Consider the following 21,234-nt stretch of genomic DNA (forward strand, 5'->3'; position numbering starts at 1 on the left):
TTTGTTATATAGTCTCAACCACAACATTTAAGCATAGGTTTGTCATATAAGTCTTTACATACAAAAATGTATGTAATACACATACATTTTGACATATGAGCAAGATGTCATACATCAAAACATAGTTTCCATTAGACTTTTTATTTATCTAAAACTGAGATTTTCCAATGTCAAAATATGTGAAGCATAGAGAGCAGAGAGAAAGAGAGAATGTAATTTATCGATCTGCCACTAGATGTCCCTGTAGGCATGGGAAGTGGACTACATGTGTTCACAAGTAATGAAACTTGTAGTAAATAACTCCGTTAAAAAAATCTCACATATATTTTCAAATTAAAAGTAGATTAATATATAGATCGCCAACACCACCAAACACTTCTTTGACAAAATATTATAGGCTATTTCCATTTGTTTGTTCATATTATTTTACTTTTCAACCACGTTAACCAATTCTGAGAGCAATCTTGGGACAATAGAGCTGATTTCTGATGTGTACTGGGTATATAGAAACACTTCTTTGTGGGCATTTTTTTACAACGTCATCTAACGTGTCATTTTGTAGCGCAGAGCTGGTTAACAGCTGCACGAACCACGTCAGCATCAAGCGAGCTGACACGATTCCTGAAAGATGAGCTATACTTCCACCAGCTGTTAGCGAACATTTTCTCACAATTGTCTCTGTTCTGAATCTGATAAAACAAGGGTTTATTTTAAAACCAGAAGTATGCTTGACTGCGGGATGCTAAAAGGAGCATGTCCTGTCACAGCCTCTTCTAACTATTGCTGCTGAACCTGCAGGCGGACCGGTTCGACCCGGTTTGATCCTGTTTCGTCTACGGCACTGCAACGTGTAGCGTGGAGAATGCAGCAAAGTAGACCGAAACATAGTAGCTATTTCTGTGGGGGGAAAAAGATACAAAAACACCGTAGCTTTTGTATTACAGCAGGCAACCATTAAATAAATACTACTTTTTAATATAAAAACGGAACATATAATTTTAAAGAATCCACCATAACCTAGCGCAAATATATACTGCAATAACGTGTTATTTGCAAAATACTACACCTAAATATAACTACTTTAAGATTTTGACATGCATTTATTGTGTAATGCTTTTATGGTCACGATGCTGCATGATGCCAGGAGACTGGGACCATGCATCATCATGAAATCTCGCGATACTGCTGTGAATTCGCAGTGCTGCCCCGACATGGCACAGAAGGTTAATGAGGTCTTTTTCCGTTCATTTAGTTACTGTTCAAATCTAGCTGCCATGCAATGTTCGAAAGCAAGTTTCTGTCTCAAATAAATTAGATTTCGTGTCCATATTTCATGTTTATTCAATTGTTATTTTCACAAAATATACACTATGAGAAGGTCCAACAGAAAAAAATAGTAAAATACTTGACACACATGGATTATGCCATGTGTGTCAAGCTGAAGCAGCACACTGCTGATACTGATACATTTAACTAAAAAAAATATTCCTAATACCAGTTATTTATGACCATTGCAATCTGTCTATTGGGGCATTCCCACTTTCTGTTTTTATTGTAATTGTTTATGAGCAATGTTGTCCTTTTTCTAGTGTTGTCACAAGACTGATGACTTGTACTGTTGATGTTTTCAGCCTATAGTCCCTTTAGAGAAGTGCCCCTAAATAACAAAAATAATTCCTATTGGAAATTAAGTGTAAAGATAAGAGATGTTGCCATAAAATTCCACTTGGTGATTTTGTAAAATTTATTCGACTGGCAGAAGAACTAGTCCATGCATTTCTATAAGGTTGGGCAACTGCAACGACTCACCTTCAAAAAGCTGCAAAAAAAAACCCCAGCAAGAAGCCATCGATTCATCCAAAACGCTTCAGCAAGGGTATTAATAAGAACTAAAAGGAGAAATAATATTTCTTCCATTATAGCATATTTTCACTGGCTCACCTGTCAAATCCAGTATATACAATTTTAAATTCTCCATCTTACATATAAATACCCAAATAATCATGCTTGAATATCTCAATATGGCTCCACAGATTTTCAATCAAGTTAAACTCTGGACTGTGGCCATTCCAAAGCATTAATTTTCTGGCCATTCTGTTGTTGATTTTTATATTTAGACTGCTATTAAATAATCAAATCCCTCTTCAGTGTGGGAGGCCTTCCAACCTTTGACATGGAGTTTATCACCAAAGACAAATGTTCAAAACCCCAGAGGAAACATGCAAAAACATGGTCAGCATGAACAGTGGTTCAGATGGTAGCATTGTTGCTTTGCAGCAAGGTCCTGGGTTCAAATCCATGCAACATAGGGTCTTTGAGCATGAAGTTTAAATGTTCTCCCTGTTCATGGGTGGGTTCTCTCAAGGTATTCCAGCTTCCTCCCACAGTCCAAAAAGCATGATGACCAGTAGGTCAATTGAATACTCTAAATTGCCCTTAGGTATGAGTTTGTGCATGGCTGTGTGTCTTTGTGTTGGACTGATGACTTGTACAGGGTTTACGCCGCCTTTTGCCCAGTAACCACTGAAGATAGGCAACAGCACTCCTGCAATGCTGCAACACTAAGATAGACAATTGATGGATGATTTTTAAAGTGATATTTTTTATATTTGTCATGGAAGAAATTACTTTAACAAGAGTCTGGATGAGAAGAAATAAGAAATTTATTAAAAACCTTGCAAGGTGAGAACAGAAATACAGAGTCAAAGGAGTCTGTCAAGTCTGCTCTGACCAACAGTGGATCTGGTTTCCTTTTACAAGTTCTGGTCAGAGAAGAGAGACTTGATTGGACCAGACGCGTGAATCCCTGATTGTGATGTACCAGGGATTCTGTGGAGCCCAACACAGATGGTCTTGCCATTTGTCTATTGTTAAGGAAAGGGGATTGTTCTTTCATGCTAAAGAGGATAGATAAGTTCTACGTTGGGAAGTAACACTTAGATAGTCTCCAGGATCAAGGAGCTCTCCCCTGCTGTTATATGACACTGTAGACGTCTATGTGAGAGCAGCTTGACCAATCTCATGATAAGATTATGTAGAAATACCTAAAGCAGAAGAGGGGTGAGGAGCACATTATAAAATTTTCCATTACAATATTATATCTGCTTAATGAATCGTAAGCCTGCATCCTGGAAGTTAATCAAAATGTGGTTCAGCAAAGAGTTATACACTTTATGCAACCAGATTATTGCAGCTCTTTTATTTTTTTTTATTCCCCCACCCAACAGATCTGCTGAGTAATACAGGATAAATCTCATAAATAAATAATGCACAAAGCCTCAGAAACCTGCCATTTTAATAAGGGTGTATACTTTTTATATCCACCACAATAGAGCTGTTTGTCTTCTAAAGTGCCTCAAAATGACATTTGTTGTGGACTGGGGTAACTTGACAACTGAATAGCTTCCGAATTATACCCTGTGTAGGACACTGGTGTTATTAAAAAGTTAATTCAAATATATGCATGCAGTGTCCTGCTTTTAGAGATCTTGCTCTATCCAATAGCAGTAACCAAGTACTTCGTCTACACAAAAAGAGGGGAGGGAGGGAGAAGTGGGTCAGTGGCATAATTTCTCCCAGTCGACACATCTGTCCCTAGATGGCGTTGGTAAACAATAGCCAAATCAAAATGCAACTTATTTTTTTAAATAAACCACTTTCTGCCTCCTGAAATTAATACGTAACATTAGAAAAGGCGCGAGGTTGTGGTATTTCTGGCATGTAATGACCTTAGTTCATTTCCGGCGCTTTGGGGAGATGGCCGTGGTTAGCCAAAAGCTCCTCACAGGGCTGGTCTGAACCGGTTCGGAGAATGCGCGGTCTCGTGCGCCCTGCAGACGTCTCGAGCAGTGTTTCTCGCTGCATTCCGCGCGCCACCACTAGTCTCGAGCCCTTCTGTTCTCCCCCACTCGTTACGTTTTCTCTTCCCTCATTGGCTCAAGTGATCGAGGCTCGCCCACCTTTTCCGGCTGCTGCGTGGACACCGAGACTCTCCACGAGTTGTGATTGGCCGCCCACCGTCCGAGCCTTTGTTTTGGGGCAGGGCACGAGACGACGCGGAGGAGTGGAGTTGTAAACTAAAGCGCGTGCACTTTTCAGCACCAACACCGCGTGGATAGCAGCCAAACGGACCAGAAAGATAGTTGTTGCATCAGTTAGCTTGTTTCAGTTTCGCCGATTTTGATAGTCGCTGTTACGTTGAAAGAGAAACTTTTTTTTTTTTTTGTAGCGGTTTCGACTCCTCAGCCGGGAACCCGAAGCGGCGAGGCTCTAGCTTTGTTTGCCTCGGTGGCAGGAAAGCTGCGTCTCGGTTGAAAGGGAGGCGAAAACACCCTCGTTTTCTTTCGTCTCTTGTCTCGGAACTACTTTCTTTCTCTTTTCTCTCTCTCTCTCTTGGAGTTCGACGATCCAATCCACGACCAGACTAAATGGCCGGAAGCAACGGAAAACAAAGGTGATATACTGAACAGTTTTCACCCGAGCCGGTTCGGTCCAGACAGCGGTTGAGCAAGTGGTCTTGTTTTTGAGCCACATTTTCAGCCAGCTCTCGCCGCTCGCCTCCATTGTGAGAGCATCTCTGCCGCCCGGATCCCGCGCTCCCACCACACACCTGCCTGCCACCACCACCACCCCCACCACCACCTCTCTCCACTCCACGGCGTATTTTTCAGCTAGCAAATCCACACTACAAACAATGTGCTCTCGGGTTTGGTTCGTGACCGACCGGCGTATCAGCCAGGAGTACCCTCAGGTCCAGATCCACCGGGCTCTGAAGGAGCGCTGCGCCGACGAGGATGTTGAATTCCGCTACCTTCTCATGGATCAGATCGTGCTGACGATCAGCCAAGGGCAGCTAGGCAAGTATCACCGAGCTAACTCATGTTTTAAGTGGATTATGCGTTTTGATACGGATTGCTACGTGTTTACGTTTTTTGCTCGAACTTAAAGGCGGGTAGTTATTGTTTTGCGACCAGGCCGGTGCCAAGTAGGGCTTGCCCGGTCTGCTCTTCTAGAGAGGAAGAGGAGCAGCACAGCAGTGACCGCCTAACCCACTTTCAAGCTAGACTGCCTGCTGATTGACGGAAGAGATGACGCTTGATTTAATTCTGCTGAATGTGCTGCATTTCCCGCTCATATAAGCTAATCAGCTGGATATGCTTAAACATATATTTGATACCTACAAGGTAATCCATGCGTGGGAAACGTAGCTTTGGTTATTACTTTATTTTTTTACGTCACTCTGGTTTTTTGGATTTTACATTTGCTGCAATGTATAGCGTTCTTAATTCAAGCAATTATTTCAGATGTATAATCAGGCAATGCACCCTGCCTCAATGCAGCTATAGCATCACCATATGTTGATATTTTCAGGGCTTTTGCTTATAATTTACTTCAGTTAGTATGCACAGCTAAAGTTAATCAACAACAAATGTCATGTCAAGGACTTTTCGAGATAAACGGCTCCAGTTCATTGAATTGAAATGTAGCCAGTCCAGTACAATCCGGTCACATGGACAGATTCAAATTTAGTACAGTCTATTTTGATCCTAGTTAAAATGTATCAAACTGAAACAGTTTTGAAAGTGCTTTGGTAGAAGAACAGTCAGAACTATATTTTGACTGTCAATTGTTGTTGATTGCTGACTGGTATGTCTGTACTGCCAATGTGGATTCTGTATCTGGGATCAAACCATTTCATATGGAGCAGAAGGCCTTGGTAAACTGATAGTGACAAAGAGCAACTCTAAAATAAACAGATTCACATGGAATTTGTGAGTATGGTGTGAAGTGGGGCTGGGTCACTGGATGAGAGGTGTGAGGGTCTAAATTAGCACATAAATGCTGCAGTTTGAAATTAGCAAAGGGTGAATAGATGGGAGAAAATGCAGGATGGGTTGGGATGGGTCTCACACATAGTCCTGCCGAACGAGCTTGTTGCATTTGTCAGCCATGTTGACGATGTACGCATGCAATTACCAGGCATCTTTAAAAGTGGAAAGAGAGGCAGCCACAAAGCAATCTGACCCAACAACTAGGCTAATCTGTGAATAAATAGGAATGTTTAAATATCCTAAATACCCATTGAGAGATCACATGAGTTAATTCACCTTTTCTAGGTGGATCACTGTCTAGATCTGTGGCTTAGTGGGATACTCACGAACAGGGTTCTTAGTTTGGCTGGTAATCCATACTAGCTTAAGTGTCTGTACAAATGTCTCTTGAGCCTTGGCTTGACATCACAGATTAAGAACGAGTGGACAGATTGTCTGTGACGAAGGCGTCCTACATGGGAAGTAACAAAATGCATGTGTTATATGATCAACTATAGATCGTATAGATCAACTATTTAAACTTAGATCGGAAAAAAGGACTTTTTGGATTCTACGACACTGCATGAAAATACACATGGATTAGGATGCAAAACCAGAGCAAAGAGCAGAATTAACAAAGATTTATTAGTGTTATAAATTAGACAGGACCAGCTTACAATCCAAGTCTGGCCCAGTTTAATGGTTTCAGTGTGTCTGTAGATGGAGGCATCTCTAATAGCGGAAACACTAGTTGTTTTTGATGACAAATAACCTCCGCTGGCATAAAACAGCTGAACCCAGCAGCCCAGTCTGCGAGCAGCATTTCACATCCCATGATTGGATATATTTAAAGCCCTGACATGAATGGTTTTCATAAGCCTCTGTGTTCCTGGTGCGTGGCAGTGGGCGTAGCATTACCCACTGATGATAAATGCAGCATGTCTGTGCCAGTGAACATGGAAGACAGAGATATTGTGAACTTTGTTCACCACCGGCAGCTATGTGAGCATCAGGAGTGTTATGAAATAATGCTTTATTTTTCAGGAAGTAGTGTCTCAACTTGTAACAACTATGATATAATAGGTTAACACCGAGTATTTGTTGCTTGAATTATTAGTGGTATTTGTTTTATTTTTTTACATCTTCAGTCTATTCAAACAGATGCTATGTTTAAGTTACTTTGCGTTGTCTCATTGCAGAGCTGTGATCTGACCTATTTTATTAACCAAGCTGCAAATGTAGTCCAGTTTGCTAAAGATAACATTGAGCCCAGAAAGGATCCATTTGCATTTTATTGGTTTTTGCAAATAAGTTCCTATCTTGTTGTTTTTCTTATCTAGATATAAAATACATTTTCTTGGAAACCACATATTTCCATATTTAGGCTTAAACTAAACTAAGCTAAATATATATGCTTCTCAGTTGTTGTACAGTATTTAATTGTTTATGATGACATCATAAAGGCAGCGTAGGCTGCCAAATCACCGTTAACTGAAAGTCTCATCGCTGAAAAGGATCACACTATTTACTCTCTGATCATATGATCCAAGTTTGACCAAGCATGTAGATAAGGAATTTGTATGGTTGCAAGTAGACAATAGAGCAATGTTTACTTAATGATTACTAGACTTAAAGCCTTTGAACTTTCTATTTTCTAATACAAAAATAATTGCTTAAGCTGGAATGCGAGTAATTTGTGATGTTTCTGTACAACCAGCCACGTTGCAATGTAATAAAGCTTACATTATAGGTCAATATTTACAATACTCTTTTTTTTATACTAAGTTCTTCTGTATGTTAGTCTGCTAACACATGTCCATATTTACTATATAGTTTACTCAATCTCCATCTAAGTTGTATTGATTATTAATACAATACAATATTAATAGTGAGAAACGAAATGAATTTCCGTTATCTTAAACAACATAAAACTGCAAAGGCATAAGTCAGTACAAAGTATCACAGCATTAATAAAAAAAAAATATATATATATATATATAGAACAAAAACTGTTTACTGATCTAAACTGCTTTATTTGAAGCAAAAAAAGATGGAATTATTCTTACCACTTTTAAAACTTTTAAACATCTTGACTAATATAGCTATAATGTTATTGATAACATTTAAATAATATCTCAATTATGCACAAACTTAAAAAAAACCTATAGGATGAAAGAAAACTATAGGATAGATACTTGCTAAGTGTAGAAATGATTTTCAAATAAACAGGGCTATTCAGGATATTTTATCTCATTCTGTTTTTTATAGCGCAATGCCAGTGTAACAAGCTGATATCAGCAGGTTAGTAAGTCAGGTCTGCAGGAGCAATCGGCTCCTCCTTGAAACTGGTAGATTTCATGTTGCCATATGTTTTTAATAATAGTGGGTACTGCTCTTTGTCTTCTTGTAAATGATAGAAATGCACTCATCAATAAACAGCTGAGAAGTTCAGTAAAAATGTACCAGAGTTTACCTTCAGGGTAGTTTTTATTAGCAAGCCCTATGCCTGATGTAAAACAGCATCTATAGGATATAACTTTGAGAAACAATATCATGATAATTAAACATTATAAATGACAAAGATTAAATGACGACTAAACGCAAGCAAAAATATGTGCATGATGAAGTTGTCATGAAAAATAACGATAAAAAAAACTTTTATCTTTTTGTTTGGAGGAAAAATGTCCGTTACCTGACACATTCAGAATGTCACTTATGTGAAGCTTTAAACGAATATTTAATCCTACTCTTTCTGAGTGGGATTATGCATTCTCCTCTGGCAGCTCCTCTAAACAGTTTAGTTAGTGCAACACTTACTCTGGCATTTCACCAAAAGTGCTCGAAGGCATAAGATAGCAACTTTTCAGCAGGCCTTTTTTGACGTTGAGCTGCTTGCTGTTACTTGACGCCGGTGGTCAGTCAATGCTTTGTAAAAGTATAAAACATGTCCTAAACTGTCATCTATTAAAGCAATCAGTTATAGTAGGTTTACTAAATCAAAATATCACAATTTGAAAGTGTTAGAATCTCCTTAGCATAGCATCTAGTAATTAATATTCTTCCCGGCTCCTTCGGTTTTGTGTAACTCATTGCTCATTTTTAGTCACATTTTGTAGTCATCTACTATGTCTTCAGTGCCTTAATTTAAATTCTGTAAATATTAAAACAATCCATGGATTTCTTTCATTTAATCTGGTCTCATGTTTGCTGCTGGTATGAAGATATATACACATGTAGCAGCTAAAAGAGGCAGCTGTTTAGTTTGCTATCAAACCAAAGAAAAAGGGTTTAGTAAGCTTAAGTGAGACTGAATTACAGTGTTTTCAGAATGGACAGGACTGACCAGCCAGACACACTAGTACAGCGTTTGTCAGTCTGCTTTGTGACGTTACAGTGGCATGTATAGAATGCCTGCTATTCTTTAAAGCTTTGTTGGTCAGGATGGAAATGGGACGAATCTACACAATCCGTTGAATAAAGTGGAAACAGTTTGATCGGCGGAACCAACAATAAAACACAGCCCTCTCAGTTTTTAGTATAAACCGACTGTATTTCCTAGAACACTACTGTATTCTTGAATCATTATCCAGATAAATTGCTAAGTTTTTTTTTTTTTATGACGGTCACATGACAGACAGCAAAAAGCACACAAACACTCGCACCGATGAATAGGGCTGATTCATCCGGCTTGCTCATTGGTCTCTGTTTGGTCCCCCTGGAGACGGAGACGAGCGCTGTGAATACTGTCTGTCAAAAACCATGAGAGCACATCCCCTGACACTTCCCACTGTAACAGCACTCATGGTGCCTGCAAAAACCACCAGTGTTTGTGAGAGTGCTGAATGGAGAGAGGCAATGAATCCTCCCGCTTCTTTGCCGAGATCGTCAAGAGGAAGGGGACGAGGAAGAGGAAAAACAGGAGGGGCATGGATCTTTTCATGGCTTCATCATGCTCTTCTATTTTAATGCGACACATTCCCTCCTAAAACTGCCCTCCTGTCTTCTTCAAGACATTCTTGATTGGTGTTCATTTCATCTTTAATCATTTCCTCTTTTTACCTGTTTACATAAATCAATACGTAGAAAAATAAACCCACACACAAATTCATCTGCTAACATGTCAGTAACTGTCTGGGCCGCAGTCACTGAGTTTCTTTGACCTCTAATGATCTCCGCATGCTTTGTCTCGTCTCTCTGAAAAGCCTGCAGCTTGGAAGAGGGCTAAAACTCGCATCATAGTGAATGCATTGTGCAAATGTGTCTTCTTCTCCTGTTGTCTGGACTCGGAGAACTTGCAAATACACACATCTTCATTCCAATTGTCCAAACGAGTTGTTGTGATCACAGGCTGAAAAATCTTCCTGCATGCCAACTAAAAAAATACAATAATTTTCCAATGAAATGCTGCCAAACTGTGGTCCATGGCCGATGAATATGCCATCTGTGCTGCAAATATCAAAGCGATCCACTCATGTGATTCTGTTGTGAAGCTTCAGAAGGGTGTTAGCGCTAGTCGTTTCTAGAAGGAAGCTTACAGGTGCTTTTTGAGCCAAATCTGTGTAGTTTCTGTTTCGCCGGCAATATACTTCACAAGATTGTGTACTCCCCCCTTGTTTTCGTTCTGCCCTGAATTGAAACAGTTGATCAGTGACCAATTCAGACGTGCTCAGATAGCCTTTTGTTCCTCAGCTCAAATTTGCATGAGAAAAAGTGGTGTCAGGCTGAGGCATTGGAAGCCAAGGTCGATTTGACTTTCAATAGAGCAGAGCTAAACATTTTAGATCCTGGTCACCATTTCCGTTAAGACAGTATTTGACTGTTAAACTACGGGGTGCCGTTTGTGAAATTACACAGACAAAAATTAACAGCAATAATTTGTGTTATTTAGCTGGTCACAAGAGAAAAACAATGGGAATTGATATTTTCACCATGTTAATCATTCGTTTATAAATGTCGCAGTTTCAAACTAAATATTTAATGAGCGATCTAAATATTTATTTAGCTTCAATTTAAATACTTATCTCAAAGATATTATTTAGCAGACTAAGCATTTAGTTAGCCAACTAAATATTTGCTTGCTAACTATTTACCTTGCTAACCAAATTTGGTTAGCAACCAGTTTGGAGGTAATTATTTAGCTTGTAAGCTAACTATTTGGCTCTCTAAATAAATATTTAGCTTGAAAGTAAATATTTAGCTTGTTAACCTAAATATGTAGCTTGCTAACAACATTTTTAGTCTGGAGCAAAATATTTAGCTTTCTAAATATTTAGCTTCAAACTGTGACATTAATAAATAAATGAATGACATGGTGAAAATATAATTTTTTAAACTTATTTTAAAAATAAAATCATTTATTTTGATAAGCTAAATAACCAAAATTATTGCTGTTGAGTGTTTCACTATGTAAGTTTACAAATGGCACCGCATATTAAACAAGGAATGGAAGACTGGACTTGATTATAGCCCAATATATCATGGATATTTTATTTGAGTGCATATTTTAAAATCAAGACATGCAATCCTGGCATTTCAGCGGTTCAGAGGTACACTGAATCCACAGAATAGTGAATCCATTATATCACTAAATATGTTTAGTTATTGGTCTATGAGCTGCATATTGCAGTACTTCTGAGAGCCAAGGCAGGAGGGACTTTCAGGACATGCATCATCAGGTTGTGCAGTCTTCGCTGCAGTCCCTGCATGTCTCTGCTTGGTACACTGTTCTGACCGACTCACTCCTTCTACTCATATGAAAACTGAGTCTGAATGCGTTTTTCCAAAGGTGGAGTCAGCTTTTCTTTTGTGCCAGACATCCAAGCCCTTGAACATTTTTTCCAGACTTCATATGTGACCAGGAAAATAAACGTGTAAATACAGCTGCATGGCCTTTTGACATCTAAACACAGAAAACAAGTCATGCATTTTGCTCGCACCTGTAGTTTCTAGATAACAGAGGGTCAAACAGCAACAAAAACCGAAGATGTTGAGCAGATTGTGCAGTTTGATGTTTTCTGCTTCATGTGTTTTCCAACTGGAGATGTGCTCTCTTGTGATAAAATAGGAAAAGCACAAAAACTTAAGAGTTCTTGCATATTTATTGGCTTGAGTGAAACAACTTTTTTATTTAAACCTTTGAACAATCAGCCAACCACTGTAAACATCAATATTTACCCGATTCTTGATTAATATTAGTCTATTTTTTACCCGTTATTCATCAACCCTTCCTCCTGATCCTCCTCTAGGTCTGCGGGTGGAGCAGGAATTGGTGACATCTTATCCTCAGGTGGTGTTAGTGCGAGTCCCCACGCCCTGGGTGCAGTCGGACAGTGACATTACCGTGCTGCGCCACCTGGAGAAGATGGGCTGCCGGCTGATCAACCGGCCCCAGGCCATACTCAACTGTGTCAACAAATTCTGGACATTTCAGGAACTGGCTGGCCATGGGGTCCCTCTTCCTGACACTTACTCTTACGGTAAAAATGTTTTTTTAGACCTTCTTTTTTGACAACAACAAGCAAAGCAAGTTGTAAAAAGCACTTTTACAACTCCCCAGTATGAGAACAAACATTATGGTGACCATGTTCGGAACCTGAAATCCATTAAAGAAACAAATTGTGCAAGAGTTGTGGAAAAAGTATGAAATGTTTCTTTAGATAAAACCTGGCGCCATCACCAGGTTTTCTTGTAAGAAGTTGTAAAAATTCAGCAAACATGATATGAAGCTTCTCCTTCAGCTTCATTATGAAACCTTGTATTTTCATTGTGCAATGCTTTGAGAAAGTAATCACACCTCTTAAATTTTGTCACAGTATTAAATGACCAACATAAGCTTTATTGTATGTTATTGGGCTTTAATCTAATAGACTATAGATACAGAGTGCTAATTAAGGAGAAAAAAACAACACTGTAGAGTTTGTTAAATGCACTGTGAAACATGGCAGAAGCAGCATCATGCTGCAGGAAACTTTGCTTCGGGAGGCTCAGGGAAGCTGGTCAGAGTTGGTTGGTAGAAGAATTGAGCTAAGTACTGTGAAAGTTTAGAAGAAAATATGCAGAGAACCAACAGAACAGAACAACAACCCTATTTATAATAATTCATATTAATGCAATTTTTTTTCTTCAGATTTTTAATTTTGAAAAATTGAGAAAACCATGTATGAACCGTTGTGGAAGGCACTTTATAAGCCTGCATAGGTATTTCCTGCTTAAACAGGAAATACCTAGGCCACAAACCTAACAAAGTTTTGATAAATGAAAAGAAGACGAGGAGTACAGCAGAGCCTCTCGTGTTTATTTATTGTGCTTTGTGGATTTTTCTAACAGTGCACATTTCTTTGTGTTTAAAAAAAAAAACTGCTTTACTGTGGTTTTCATGAGAGCAGAAAAGGAAGGATAGAGACAGTGGGGGAAAAAAAGAATGAGCGGGGGCTGTTTGGCCTACATTCCATGTGTTTCTGAGCACAGTAGGCCAGGCGATGCATGCAGAGCAGCTGGAGAGCTTATGTAACCAGCACCCCCACCAGCACCTCCCCATGCCCTTTCATTTTCCAAAATAAAACATGCAATTGCTTTGCTGCCTCTACCAGTGACTACCATAGCAGCTCACTGGTTGATTTGTTATCTGCTATCTCCCTCAACTCTTTCAGGCACTTTTTTTTGTTCTAGTCTGAGTGAAAACACATGTGATTTAGCACACCAGGAAAGCGCAAAGTCACAGGGTTGTTTGCATCTGCTGCTTTGACTGCATGCCAGGTAAGTGCAGGCAAGAAAATGAAGACTTTGAGACCGCATCAGGGGTGGAAAATGAGAAAACCTTCATTTATGTAACCTGTTTTTATTGCACTCCCTCCCCAATTCTAAACAGGAAGCTGAAGCATATCGCAAAACAAGCCGCCATTATAAATCACTGTCAGATATGCTTGGCTGCCTTACATGACATGCATCGGTCAGTGACTCTGCTCTTCTGTTCTACAAACCCAGGCAACAGATCCAAGCTCAGGCAGCACTCCTACAGCATCGCTGTTTTGAGTAACTCTTGTTTCCATGGCAACATGCTTCTTTCCCCCCCCTGCTCGTCCTGCCAGATTGGCTGTGATGTGTGAACCATGTCACAGGAGGAAGAGCAGCTCCTAATGTGCTTTAATGTGTGGTTGTGGATGTTTCTGTGTGCGTGTTTGGATGGGCATTTCTCAGGGGGCCACGACAACTTCCGTAAGATGATCGATGAGGCAGAGCCGCTGGGATACCCGGTGGTGGTGAAGAACGCACGTGGCCACAGAGGTAAGGCGATACGCCCATTACTTTCCTGTCATTCACCCAGGTCACCACAATGCACTTTAAAATGTCCACATGAAAGGGGTTTTAGCCCACCCTGACATGAAATTCATTGACAGAGTGTTAAATGATTACCACTCCGCTGCTGCCGCAAACACAAAACCCATTCTTGTAAAGACGGGTTAATAATTTGTGTTTCTAGTTAACAAATGAGCGCTAAGTTTCATCATTTTTCCTGAGTTCATAAGGGGCTTGAGCCATTAATATACCGCCTCTACGACAAAGCCCTCATTCTTAATGAAGAGCCATTAGCTGATTCCTATTTATAGCTATTGCTTTGTTAGAGGCTTGATGAAGAAATGACCGTGGTATTTGGTAGCCGAGGTTTCCATCACGTAGCGTTGTCCTGGACAGCTGACACTGCTGAGCCACAACTGACATGTTTTATGGTTTGTTGTTGTCTCCTTATTAGCTGACCATTGCACTGGTTGAAACCCAGCTTCCTTCAGATACTAAGGCCTGTAAACAAATGTCTAGTTTGGGTATTATTTGTTAGCATTAGACAGATTCAAAATGTCCTAACCAAAATGTGATCTCATTTTGAGGGCGTTAATTCAAAACTTATAATAATTGTCACAACACCAATACCTCTGACTTGCATCGAGGCTTTTTCCCAATATATTCTGATAATAATACTGAGTAATTACAATTTTTGGATGCATGATCCCACAGCTATAAAGTGATCATCGTTGGAACAGCTCAGCGGTCCAGTAAAGAGGCAGAGCTAATTAAAACGGGCATCTTCTATGCTCTGTGAGAAGAGGCTGTGAGAGTACTGTCAGCACTTTGAGAAATGGGAGTTGCTCACCAGAGAGCAGTTGCTTGTAAGCAAAATAGCTGCTCAGCCTGAACTCGCACTTCATAATGAACCACTCCTGCAAATATATGAATATTTATTTAACAAGTCTGTGTGTGACGTTAGCCTGAAGAGTTGCTCATTTTTCCTTTCTTCTCCTCATTTAGTGTCTCCTTCCTTCTCTTAGGCAAGGCTGTGTTCCTGGCGCGCGACAAACACCACCTGACGGATCTGTGTCACTTGATCCGCCATGATACCCCCTACCTGTTTCAGGAGTATGTGAAGGAGTCTCACGGCCGTGACGTGCGGGTGGTGCTGGTGGGCGGCCGTGTTGTTGGCTCCATGCTACGCTGCTCCACCGACGGACGCATGCAGAGCAACTGCTCCCTGGGTAGGGAAACAGCTGAGAGGCACCAATCACACACGTTTAATTACCCCGCACGCCTCACTACCTCATCCTTACAGTTGGCCGCTCTGCTTCGTTTCAACTGTTCTTTAATTTGCCAGACTTCTGTGTTTTTATTGTGGTGGCTTTTATAGCATACACTTTCAGAGAGAAGCTGAAATACACTCAAAGTAATTTTTGTGCCTTTTTGGGAGGCATTTCTTATAATGTCATTACCGTAATTGTCTCTTTTTAAACATTTTTCTTTAATCCATACTGAATCAAAACTATACACACACATTCAAGTATTCAAGTGTCCCTTAACAAGTTTCAGATAAACCACACACTTCTGTAGATATTCTGTTGGACATTTATTTGTTGCAATTATTTATTTTATTTATTTCATTATTTTGCATGTATTTGATTGTTTATAGTACCTCTACCATAAAGTGTTGTTTACTTTCAAAGGACTCTAAACTATTGTGCAACATTATAGCATTTGTACTTTTATAGGTATGTAGAAATGTAACTACTCTTATTTATGCTGTTTTATTATGTCTTTTATTTACTGGCATTTGTGTTTGTGCTGATGTAAAGCCTCACTTTCCCCCATTGGGACCAGTAAGGGAAGATTTTTCCTGCCACAGAACTGGCTTGTAAATATAGTCCCTGGTTTTCCAAAGGGGTTCCAGAAGCTTTTGTGGCAAATTCTAGTCTACCGTATTCACTCACAAAACTAGTTTTTAATGTGTGTTTGGAATAAGTGTTTTTTTAGAACACCTGATTCTGTCCAAGTATTAACCAATGCCCTCAAATGAAAAGACATTGGTTTGAAACTCCAGGCTCCATCTTAAGTCTCAATCTTAACGCTCAAAAGACGTCTACAGCTGTCCACAGGCATTAGTCAAATATCTCCTCAAGAAAATTTTAATGGCCAACTGAAACAAAACTGTTAATTTCACAATGACTGATGTGTGCTCTGAGTAGTCAATGAGCAGTTTTCAAACCTGAAAACAATGTACCAGATCTCAGGTACTTTGTTTTTTTTATGTGTTGACTGTCTGTTTTAATATGATAATCCTAGTGTTTTGCTAAAAGTGAATGTAAAAATGGAGGTTTAAATTATTGAACGCCTCCTCAATTCAACATCCAAGTGGTTGAGACCTGAACGGCCTTCAAGGTCAGAACAGAACCAAAACTCCAAAGTTTGATTTTAGAACAGAAAAAACAGCCTAATATTTTTTATTCTGAAATGGCTCTGGCCTGAACCCAGCTGACATTTTGTGGATTATACTTAAAAGTGATATCAGTGCCAGAGACTCAATTCATTTTAGGAGAATCAATGACCAATGAAAAACAGCCAACCAGAATTAAGTCAAAACCTTGTTCATGGCTACAAAACCTACAAAAGGCATTTATCAAAAAATTTGTCTGTGTGTTTATCTGTGCACCCAATCGTAACTGTAAAGAGCCATGGAAACAGATGGTTAGAGTGCATTTACTAAATGTTCATAATATAATAGTAAAACCAGACGAGTGTAGTCAAGCTTCTCACCAGCACTGTCATTAGGTAAATAATTTATGTCCTGATTTCATGTGTGAATAGCTTCCTCCTACTCTAAGCTTTAACTCCACTTCTGCTGTCATCAGTGAATGGGAGACAACATTTCAGACTGTATCCCTCCAAATGTGTGGTAGTGCAGAATCACCACTTGTGTTTAATTCACCCTGAGAACTTAAAGTGACACAGCACTCAAGTTGATAAGGCTGATTTCCAATGTCAGCGCATGAGTCCTGCTAGCCTGCATGAAGACGTGATGCTCTGTGACATAATTAGGTCATCAGTTGGCAGATTATTTATGTAGCAGAACAAGGTTTTTGAAAAAATATGCGAGATGTGAAGAAAGGAGATCAGTTTTTCAGTTATATCTTTCATTTAAAGATTTCATATTTTTTTATGCATCATCACACATGGTTTACTACTACATCGATGACAATCAGTCCAGTCGCAGAGTTAATTTTTTTGTTTGGTGTATTCACTGACCTGGCGTGTCTCTGACCGTTTAGGTGGTGTGGGGATGATGTGCCCCCTGAGCGAGCAGGGCAAGCAGCTGGCCATCGAGGTGTCAAACATCCTGGGCATGGACGTGTGCGGCGTCGACCTCCTCCAGCTCAACGACGGCTCGTTTGTGGTCTGCGAGGCCAACGCCAACGTGGGCTTCATCGCCTTCGACCAGGCCTGCGGGATCGACGTGGCGGGGATTATCGCTGACTTTGCCCTCTCCACGCTTCCTAGCCGCCTGACTCGGAAGATGTCCCTGCTGTCCGTCGTGTCCAGCACCAGCGAGACTAGCAGCGAGCCCGAGGTGTGTATGGTGAACGCGGGCGGAGGCTCCCTGCCGGAGGCCGTCTGCAACATGAGCGTGGGCTCGTCTTCCAGCGAAAGTGACCCCGAGCTGGCCGAGCCCTCGCAGTCATCGCCTCGCCGCTCGCCAGCCTCCGCCCTGTCCGATCTCCCCGACCTCCCCGACGCAGCGTACAACTTCAACAACCTCCTGGCCAATGAGATCAAGCTATTGACTGAGTGAGAATCGAACAAATTCGCATACACCCCACAGTCACACACGTACAGTACATACACTTATACAAGCATTCATTTAAAATAAAGAAAAAAACAACACACATATCACTCTCAAATAGATGTTCATAACATAAAAACAGCTGAGAGAAACCGATCACACATTCTGACACAGCAGAGACAAACATCTAAACTGGAGCCATCTCCTTTTGAGCAAAAAGATCTATGGCTGCTCCCCTGACTCTCCTTTCTTTGCATTTTTTCAAATCCCACAGAGGCATGTAAAATAAGTGTATGGTGTCAACTTATCACAAAGGCATACAGCATATGAGATGCCAAAACCGGCCTCTTCTGGTGTATATTTGTTTTTATGTTGAGATGGGTGAAGAATTTTATTAAATGCCATGTTTTTAACCCTCCTCACAATGCAAAAAAAAAAAAATGCAAATAAAGGTTGTAATGGTGTGGCAAGGTTTGGTCGATGGCGGGCAAAATGAAGTATTTTTAGGTTGAATGTACCCTCACGCTAGGCATATCGTTCCTATTTAGCAGTGAAGCGCTCCTGAAAATGACAGATAACAAGACGGAGACCAAACTGCAAGTGTGCAAACTTTTATGTCAGAAAGTACTCGTCCTGTTCTGCTAAAACTCATACATCGAGATGATTTCACACCATTTTTCAGTTTACATTTTAGATTATTTGTTGTATTACCAGCAGCAGCTATCTGCTTTTTTAAAATAATAATAATAATACAAAAAAACCCACAAAATGCCTAGCACTTTATTAAAACAGCTTTGTCTTTTTCTTTCTTAGATGACATTTTTAGGAAGGATGAGAGCATATTTAAATCGTGTCATCACCTGAAAGCAAAATATACCTCAGAGCAGAGATGTCTCACTGCCGTAGGACATCATAGACACATACAGTACATATCAGCTTAGGCCCTAACACCGTACAGACCTGGTGTTCCTTCCTTTCATGTCTAGGACCTAAAATATAACTGTGTGTTAAGTTTATGTTATGTTAGATTTTTTTTTTTTTTTTGTAAATATTAGTGATAGCGAAATTTAACTACATGGCTTATTAGTATGCAGCTGATGAAACTGGAACAGCCGGACAGAGAAAAAAACGTTGCTAGTTTTTATTTATTTAATTTTTTATTTTATAAGTTACTGTGGACAAACTACATTGTACAGACCTGTGGCTTTAAAAGGCTCCAAAGCTGCAATTTGGTGCTAACAGCCGTGGATCCAGTTAGTTCACAGTCATGTTAACTCTAGATTTGTATTGTTTTCAAAAATCCTCTGTTAGTTGTTGAAGAAAATCAACCCACCTTGTAAAGAAAAAGGGAAAAAAATTAAATATATTTTTAAAATAGTCCCCCCCCCACCTCCCTTGTAGAGTAAAGAAAAATCCAGGGATTTCAGTAACCAAAACTTTATAATTTGCAGCTTTTGTTCCTTTGGCTTTACCTTCTGTGTACCTTATAGGAGAGGAATAAGGTAGGAAACAGTATTGTCCATTACTTGGGAATGTTATCAGGCCAACTTTGATCAAAAGCACAAATAAAAATCCCGAATCGTCCACATAGTCGACTTTTTAGGCTTGCAACCCTTTCTGTTGAACACAACTCAGGGAAGCAGCCTGGATCTCAGTCCTGACCCTTCCACAAAGGTATGGAATATCCATCCAAGCTTAAAACATGTCATAAACATAACACATAATTACATGTAGACCAAAACAACAAGAAAAAAAAAACAACAACAATGAAAAAAGGTTGAAAACTACAGTATGACGTGGTGTATACCATGGTTAACATTCACTTTTTTCCTTGCTTGTTTCATAATTGTTCCATGTTTTCTTCCTAATTTATGGGATTTTTGAAGAAAAAAAGTGGTTTGTGTGCACTAATATTGTCTCAATAAAGTGAAACCTCTGTGAAGCTTGTTTTTTTTCCCCCCATTTTCCTTTGTCGTGGGCCAAACTTTCCTGTCTGGGGTTAAACATCGTCCTGCTGGAGGGTTCGGCATGGTAACCGGGAGTTCGGGGGGGAGGGGTGGAGAAAGGGCAGCTTTTATTTTGATCTCTTGTGTCAGGTGATCGCAGTGGCTCCACACCGTTTACAACACTACTGTGATGTTGTTTGGTATCTATATGATGAAAACGATCAAAAGCTGTGAAATCTGTTCATGTCTACATTGGTAACACGCGAGGACAGTGAGCGTGGCCGACAACATCCTGAACACTTCGCTGGGTGAACTGTAACATTCCCCGTCTTGTCTTTGACTCTGCATTAAAGCTTGTATTTGTACATCTTGTACATCAGTGAAGATCCCAGGCATAAATAGCCATCGACAGGAAAGAAACACTTGTTCGTCTCGCGCAGATCCTGTTGTGCGATAATTAATTTAAATCATGACAGAACACATCTCGTCAGCGTTACCCTGGTAGCTCCGATGGTGCAGTCAGAATGTCTTAACTCTGATTTTCAGGGTGAAAGCTGAATCATAAGCTGTTTTCAGTTATGCCTGGTCTTTATTGGTCAGCTGCCATGGTGAAGAGGATAGCTACTGAAGAAATACATTAAATAAGACAAATGTCAGAAGTAAATTCTGTGGACGGCCTGGAACGAGCTTGTATGACTGGGTGGGAAGCTGTGAACTACTGTTTAAAAAGGTTACTATTACATTTCCAATTCTATCCTTAATAACTATTTGCTCGTGAAACTAAAAAGGGAAATTAGAATTATTCAAGTTTTTGTTTGAACAAAAATGTAAATGCCAAAAACAGTAACCTTTTTTTTTTGTAGGTCAGTACAGTTAACACTAATAGAGTACATAGCAAAGAATGTTTTGACAAAGAATCGTATCTAAACATTTTAAAGGAAGTTTTAGTTGCTGAAAGATTTCCAGCATACTTTTATTTGCAAGATCTAAACTACATTTGAGCTTACGTGACTCACTGCAGCTCTCTGCTCATGAGACATAAACTATTTACTAGGGAGTTCAAGATTGCTAAGATGGAAAATATGACCGCGGTTGCATAGAAACTGTCTTAGCAAATGTCATTGACCTTTTTTCTTTTTGTTTCTGGCACAAGATTGTTGTTCACAAATGTCCAAAATCATGTAAATACAAATCCCGCTCTTTCTTTTTTTTTTTTGATTAAAAATAAAGAGTCATTATTCAAACCAATGAAAATGTGCCCTTTTGCTTTTTATTACATGTTTACAGATGTCATTTCATTTAGATGCCTCGGAAAACTGGTTTTCCTATTTTGCCACATTTAGATATTTCAGATCATCAAAAACACTTATCAGATAAAGGT

The 21,234-nt window shown here is 39.7% G+C and overlaps 1 protein-coding gene across 1 annotated transcript; it reads left to right on the plus strand.

Moving 5' to 3' along the window:
• The first annotated feature begins 3,974 nt into the window (after positions 1–3,974).
• LOC102218635 (beta-citrylglutamate synthase B-like) lies at positions 3,975–21,101 on the plus strand. The gene is made up of 5 exons (XM_005808927.2): positions 3,975–4,856; positions 12,056–12,286; positions 14,007–14,093; positions 15,131–15,334; positions 17,396–21,101. Exons 1-5 carry the CDS (start codon positions 4,694–4,696, stop codon positions 17,914–17,916), a joined length of 1,206 nt encoding a protein of 401 aa, XP_005808984.2. The 5' UTR covers positions 3,975–4,693; the 3' UTR covers positions 17,917–21,101.
• Positions 21,102–21,234: the final 133 nt, after the last annotated feature.

The sequence above is a fragment of the Xiphophorus maculatus genome, chromosome 1 (genome assembly GCF_002775205.1).
Source record: "Xiphophorus maculatus strain JP 163 A chromosome 1, X_maculatus-5.0-male, whole genome shotgun sequence".
Lineage (NCBI taxonomy): Eukaryota > Metazoa > Chordata > Actinopteri > Cyprinodontiformes > Poeciliidae > Xiphophorus > Xiphophorus maculatus.

Coding starts and splice junctions, on each gene's coding strand:
- LOC102218635 (XM_005808927.2), top strand. CDS start 4,694: ATGTGCTCTCGGGTTTGGTTCGTGACCGACCGGCGTATCAGCCAGGAG. Junction 4,857..12,055: donor GATCAGCCAAGGGCAGCTAG/GCAAGTATCACC, acceptor ATCCTCCTCTAG/GTCTGCGGGTGGAGCAGGAA. Junction 12,287..14,006: donor TCCTGACACTTACTCTTACG/GTAAAAATGTTT, acceptor GGCATTTCTCAG/GGGGCCACGACAACTTCCGT.